At 34.4% G+C, this 7,056-nt stretch overlaps 1 protein-coding gene and 1 long non-coding RNA gene across 3 annotated transcripts in view; both read right to left on the reverse strand.

Annotated features, from left to right (window-relative positions):
* Window positions 1-3,181, reverse strand: part of LOC112141227 (3'-5' RNA helicase YTHDC2) — a 55,248-nt gene extending 52,067 nt beyond the window's left edge. For both annotated transcript variants that reach the window (XM_024264318.2, XM_024264316.2), the window contains exons 1-2: window positions 2,743-3,181; window positions 228-364 (exon numbers count right to left, since the gene is read on the reverse strand). In XM_024264318.2, coding sequence (XP_024120086.1) covers window positions 228-360 — 133 coding nt within the window. In that variant the 5' untranslated portion in view covers window positions 361-364; window positions 2,743-3,181. The remainder of the gene's footprint in view (window positions 1-227; window positions 365-2,742) is intronic.
* Window positions 3,182-3,887: 706 nt separating this feature from the next.
* Window positions 3,888-5,440, reverse strand: LOC112141221. Its single transcript, XR_002918336.2, has 4 exons — window positions 5,295-5,440; window positions 4,745-4,868; window positions 4,566-4,673; window positions 3,888-4,423 (listed from the first exon to the last, which is right to left on the reverse strand). It is a non-coding gene; the product is annotated as an uncharacterized LOC112141221 (long non-coding RNA).
* Window positions 5,441-7,056: the final 1,616 nt, after the last annotated feature.

Below are 7,056 nucleotides of genomic sequence, written 5' to 3' on the forward strand. Positions count from 1 at the left end.
GTTATTTTATATACAGTCTATGAGATGAATCAGCCCCCCCCCCCTCTTTTTATTTCTCCCCTCTTCCTATAATGCATTTGCTGTTCCGCCCTTTGATTCTTATTAGAAATGTTGAGAATGGAAATACAAATCATGGGTGACCCTAAGTGAATTTGAATGTCCTGTTTCATAGCTTTCTCAATGTTCATAAATAAAGTTAGAAAAAATCAAATAAAAGCAGTTGGTACCTTTTTCTTCACTGCAGTAAAACCTCCTCAAAGAAATGTTTATTGCATTCTTGATTTCTTCATCGATGTAAATCTCAACGGAGGATCTGGAACCTTCGCCCTGTAGCACGGAGCTGTGGCTTTTGGCTGACATCGCACTGGAACATATGAAGACATGTTTTCGAGTGTTACAAAACATACCTATAGGTCTTTACCTTTTAAAACTAAACAGTTGAAAATTTCTTGTCAAACCACAAAACATTTTAGATTCAAAATATTTCTAAACCCTACACTAACTTTGTCGGTATTTTTTCATATAGGTCCTATAAAAATACATATGTCAATCCATCATTCCGAGAACTTTAATTGTCTTTAAGAGATTTAATACAAAGTTTAACTTCCTCATTGTTAATTTTCTGGTCACATGATCTTTGAAAAGTTTCACTGATACATTCAATCTTATCTTTAATACCACTAAGACATATTTAAATGTTTTTTTTCTTCTATTAAATCTTTTGCATTAAGTTCTTTATAAAATTTTCCAACATTTTGAGACTTTTTTGTATCATCACACACTAAGCTATCACTTTGAATTTGACAAAGACGGGAAATTTGAACATTTCTCTTGTCCAAGTTAAAAAATATTTAGTACCCTACATTTTCCCCCTGTTCTAATCCAGATATCCGAAAATCTGCAGCTCCAGATCCACATGTGTCTCTTTTATCTCTCCATGGTGGATCCTCGGACAAACATAAAATAAGTCATAGAGACTGCTGACCCAGACATGTCGACCGTCAGAGTCAGCAGCTCCCTGCTAATAACTGCATAACCAAAACTACCTAAAGAAAACAAATAAACAAAGCCTGAAAACTAAGACTACCAAGATCCAACCCCAAACTAAAATAACAAAACTCAGCAGAGTAAGACTGCTGAGGACAAAGACGAAAAAATGAACAAAAACTAAAATAAAAATGTCAATTTTTAAATTTTTAAATATTTAATTTAAATTAATTAAATGTATAAATTGATGGCTGAGGTGCACATAGATGATAAACTATGCGTCATTGTTGACCTGAAGATGTTTTGCTAGCTCAATGCTACCTCCAGCATGAACAGATTAGCATGAACAGATTTTAAATTTTGCTAAAAAGTTTGATCTTCTATGAGTTAAAAGCAGATATTACCTTGTGCTGCACAACACTGGTTAGTTAAAAAAAAAAAAAGAAATCACATTTTAGGTTCTTTTTTCTATTTTTGCTTTTGTTCATGCCAAAAAAATAGGTATCAATAATATTTAGTAAAACAAAAAAGAAGGCAGTGAATGCAAATTTATTAAAGACTAAAGTAAGACTATACAGCTCCTTCTAGGTTTTGATCAGCAGAAATCAAGCCCAAATTGCTCTTTCACTGTTATAGGTTGCCGACCCCTGATCTAATCATTTCCTTCTTGATCCAACAAATGCTCCTCCAGCCTTTTCTTCATATAAATTGTTCAGCTCTGATTACAATGAGAAGAATAATGGTTGTTCTTGTTCAGATAAATTTGTCTTCTCATTCATAAACATTATTTTTGCTATTTATTCTGATTCTCTCTTTTGCTTTGATTTAACTATTGTCTTTCCAAGAGATATTTCTAACGATTGTACTTAAAATGTAATTATTTCCCGATGTGTTGCATATACTTAATTATTGAGCGTACAAGCTTGTTTCCAATGATTGTCTATGAGTTTTTGTCAAACCATAAATGACACAACAGTGATCTATTTTTGTAAAGGATTTCTTTGTTATTCCAAATAAAATACCTGTGTGAGCTAAAGTTATGTCCATAAACTGATATCCAAGATAAAAGCGGGTGGTTTATGGAATTCAGCTAATTCTAAGAGAATTTTAACAACAGAAAAATTACACTTGAGTAAAAAACGTAATCCATCAAGATTATCTAACAAATTTTTCGAAAAAGCATTGCAGATGTTTTTTCCAAAATTCTTTCATCCATTTAATTTAAAAGATATTGCTGATGGTAGTGAAGACCTCCAAACCGCTTTGATCTGTACAACAAGTAATAACATTTTTCTTAAGATAATGGTTTATTTTCTTCCTAATATAATAATGCAGTATTTTATCTAATTTCTTAATACTTGTACTTTAGGGAATATTAACTGATAAAGCAACATACAGCTAATGATATGCCTTCTGCCTTTGATATCAAGATCCTACCAAATAAAGACAAATCTCTCATCAACCATAAATTTAATTTAGCTTGAGGTTTATTAAATCAAATTTAACTTGTAACGCGGTTTGTTGGAACCGGCGCTACGGCATTTTCTGAGGGGACGTCACGGGCACGTTGTCCATCTTTTTATACTGTCAATGACTCTGCCGTGGAAAAAAATGAAACTTTTCAAATCTTTTCTTAAGCACATCGAAGAAGTTTAATTTCTTTGATATGAAATCTACTAAAGACTTATTAAAGTATTAATTTCCTCAACAAATGAAGAGTTCTCAAATGTAGACTATGCGAAAAGGGACACTTACCTCGTGAAGCCTCAGAGATCCCAAAATACCCGGCTGCAGGATGTCATGGTGTCTGTCAAGACGTAGCGGATGAAGCCGGAAGCGGAAATAGTTATGACGTCAAACAGGAAAATTGAAGTATTTTTTTCCAACTGAACATGACAGAACCTTATATATTAAGGACAGAACCAGCTGTCACAGCCGACACCAGAACATGTCTTAAACAGTAAAAATAAATAAATAAATTAAAATAAAATAAAATAAAATAAAATAAAAATCAAACAGTGTTTACAGTATTCAAATCAGGTGTCAACACTGTTCTTATACTTTCATACATGCTGTACATTTTTATTTTAAACCATTGATAAGGCTATTATTGTATCATATATTTCTTTTGATAATCAATCTATCTTAAAGATATCAAACTAAATTTCAGTTCAATTAAAAAAAACCTTAAAGATGGTCATTCTTTTCAGCACTCTTTGTTTGGGTATGAAAAACTAAACATATAGGACTAAATTATAGCGGAGTTCTTTAAGAAGTTGTGATCGTATCTAAAAGGGAATTTGTATTTTATCCAGAGTAAGCAATCTCAAAGGAAGAGTTGTACCCATTAGATGTTTTTCTTGAAGTGTATGTTATTTTCAGTTTTAGTTATACTTTTATTTAAAAGCATATTTAGATTTTTTTATTTTATTAAGGCATTGCTTGGCGATCTCAGTGTTCTGTTCATATTTTCCCTGTTGCTGATGTTATTTTTAGTTAAATCACATTTTCCCCCTTAGGCATTGCTATTTAAGCTAAGTGTCATGGATAAGCAATGTAGTGCTACAATTATTGTAAATCAACATCATAGACACGTCTGAAGAGACCACGGATTACACCATTATTTATATCAAGGGGAGAATATGTTCAGTACAAGATATTTAAACGTTGCTATTTCAACTGGATCTAATGTATTTACTTTTTGTTTAGTTTGTTGCTCTGTAGACTCTTAATGTGTATTCATAAAACCGAAAACTTTCAAACTGCAACCTAAAATCCTGAGCTGGCAGTTGAATTATCTCAATATTAATCAAACATTGAATAGAAAGCTGTTGACTGTTATTATTTTTATTCTTTTGAAAAGATATAAAATGAGAAGAGTCCAGCTGCAGATGAAATTGTGCACATGTTTTGTTAATTTCAAACCATGCAGCACTTGAAGATGAGGGGACGGTTCTTCACATCCTGGATAGAACTTGGCGAGACTTTCATGGTCGTCCTTGGATGTGGTGGAATACAAAGTTTCAGGAGGTTCTTTCAGCCCTTTCCCATCTCCCTCTGGAACATCTTGCTAGGTGCTCATAAATATTAGATTCATTAAAAAAAAAATTCAAGAATCATCCTGCTATTAAAGCAACCTACCTTTATAGATCAAGTTTTCCTCATGACTCCATCATACAAACAACATGAAGAACTTGAGACGAGCAAAAGTTTGAAATAACAAACTTTATTTGTATGTTAAGTATAAATGTATGTAAACTGAATCAAGGTACATTAACAACTCAACGGTTATAACAAACAAGTAAAACTAAAAACGTAATTCTTAGAAACAGAAAAACAACAACTGAGTTAATGCATTAAAAAATGCTGCCCCGAGCCAGCAGAATCTCTGCCTGCAGCCTCGTCTTTCCTGTTTTTTTAGGATGTTGATTAGGATCTGAAAAACAAGGAAAAGATCAAATTATACCAGGTGACAAAACAAAGAATGCACTGCTTTGGTTTCTACATTCAAAGTGAAATGTTGACCAAAATCCCCTAAAAGATGACTTATATTTCACAAACAAAATAGAGAATCTTACTTGTGGGAGCATGACATCAAAAACATAATCCAGGAGCTGGATCTCCCTTTTCCGGACTAAGGACCCGACTTCTGTGGCATCTTCAACGGCCCTCAGTAGCTGAAAAATCTGACGAGATAGGCAAATATCAGAACAAATAATGTATGAACACACACACAACTGATGAGATTCTAAAATACCCGCTGGTCACTTAGGTGTCCTCAGCTTCAGGTGCTGTTTCAGTGGTCATGAGGACAGTGGGTTCTGCCACAGGTACATTCTGTTGGAACGCACTTTCCCTTTGGTCAGGTCCTCATGCAGAGCCTGAAAGTGCAAAGTGTGAATGTGTAATAAACTACAGGATTTAGTTTCTATCATATCATCCTCAATTTCCTTCATCATATCGCCAGGAAAGAGGGACAGAATCTCTTCCTCTTCTACAGGCTTACCCAAACCTGCAGATGAAAAATCCAAGTGACCAGACCTTTTTTCTTCCTTTTGCATTAATATTCTCACATTACTTCATCCAGAAGACAGATATTTTTCTATAATTATATCTAAAAATGAGCTTATTTGTGATAAGTAACACTGTCAGGCTAGCATTTTCATAAAACCCTTTGTGTCTAAAAGGAAATTCCAACTTAAAATGGCAGTCTGTGATCAATGTTCCAGCTCTAGCTCCTACTCCTGTCATTTTACAGGATGTGACATTAAATAGTTACTTAAGGATCAAGATAGTTGTTATTTTACTCAGTGCTGTCAGGCAAATCTGTGCATCCACAGTCGAAGGATCCATTTCCCAAGACTTTGCTGAATTCTCCAGTGCAGTCTTGGTGAAGCCATCCTTTGGATGTTTGGCACTGCAACCACTGGAGACATTTAACATCCGGGTAGAGGAGTCTAAGCACAGAAAGAAATGTTTATTTATTCATTTATTTATTCATGTATTTTCTTTTAAAAGATTGGGGGGAAAAAAATAATGAAAAATTTCCGTGAGTGTTACTTTAAACTCATAACCTACATTTGTTTTTTGACGTCTGAAAGACACAGAACTTGAATGGTTCAGCCATGCACACGCGGTCATCATCAAGAGCCTTTTCTGCAATGTTTGCCAAACAAAGTAAAATTTGAAAATCAGATTCATACCCTTTAAGCAAACATATAATGAAAAATCCAAACAGAGACTATGTTTTGTTGTGTGACTTGGAGAAACAGTATCCATTCGTTCTTAATTAAATGTTTAAAAAATGCATTTACCCTGAAAATCGGTGCAGTAATATCAAACTTAAAACACGTGCGGGTAATGCTGCACGAGTAACACGACTTTTCATCTTTTTTGTGCTGGTTGCACGTCCTTACATGCGTCGTCAGCCTTACTTATTTACGCTTTTCTGTTTGATATTAAAGACTTTATATCTTTACCCTGCTCTGTTTTAGAAGTGAACGTCGAAAATATTGTGTACGAAAGCGTTAGAAAAAATACAAATTAAAAGTCATGAAGTAAAATGGGTGTGTAAATGGACCTATTATTAAGCTAACTTAAGCTAGCGTCAACACAGAATTTTGAATCAGATTAAATCATTCAGATTAAAATAGTTTAGGAAAAAAAGACAAACATGAAATAAGTGATACATCTAGTCCTTTAAATGATCATACTCATAGAACGTATCAGCGAAACAAATAATTATTTTATAGAGAATAATGATAACATACTCCTTAACTTACTTTCATTTTTTTCCGCCATCTGTCTTCAAATTAGCTCGTCTTCTTCTGGTTTTACAGCAGCTGGCAACCAACTAAAAGGCGCATTACCGCCACCTACTGATCAGGGGTCAGAAGGTAGACGTCCGTCGGCCATGACACGTCAAACCGCCATGTTTCCCTGCAGCTGGGCCCCTCTCCGTTTTTAGCTTCATTGTTCATTTAACCTGAAAAGGAAGCATAAAACAACTCTTAATGCACTTAACATTTTTTCCCACCTAAATCATTTCAGACTCCTTTATAAATATCTTACAGATTTTTCTGTAAGAAAAGACGCCATCTGAAATTTTTTGTTTTGATTGCCCAAGGTTGGCCCCGAACTCGCGATCTTCTGAACGCCAGCAAGAGGCCCCAAGAGGGCAGCAACCATCTTGGTAACGGTTATTCAGAAGGTCGCGGGTTCGAGGCCAGCCTTGGACAATCGCAGAGTAAAGCTTCAAATCCCACAAGAGCATAAAAAAATCTGTAAATTAATTACAAAGATGTTGGAAAATATTTAAATAAAAACAGTGTATTAAAGAGATCAACTATTTAAGTAGATGTTGGATGGAGGGGTTTTGGATGGTTGAGGACAAAGAGTCAGAGACTCAAAGTGATGGGAAAACGGTTGATGTTGTTTTGTGCTTCTATTTCAGATTTAATCTGCATTTCTAAGCTAAAAGTGATCTATTTTTGAACAGTATAACTTTGAGATAAGATGTGTGGAGGTATATTTCATCAGAAAAGCGCTCTTTGCTGTTTTCCTGAAGTT

Source organism: Oryzias melastigma, linkage group LG12, assembly GCF_002922805.2.
Source record: "Oryzias melastigma strain HK-1 linkage group LG12, ASM292280v2, whole genome shotgun sequence".
In the NCBI taxonomy this organism is placed as follows: domain Eukaryota; kingdom Metazoa; phylum Chordata; class Actinopteri; order Beloniformes; family Adrianichthyidae; genus Oryzias; species Oryzias melastigma.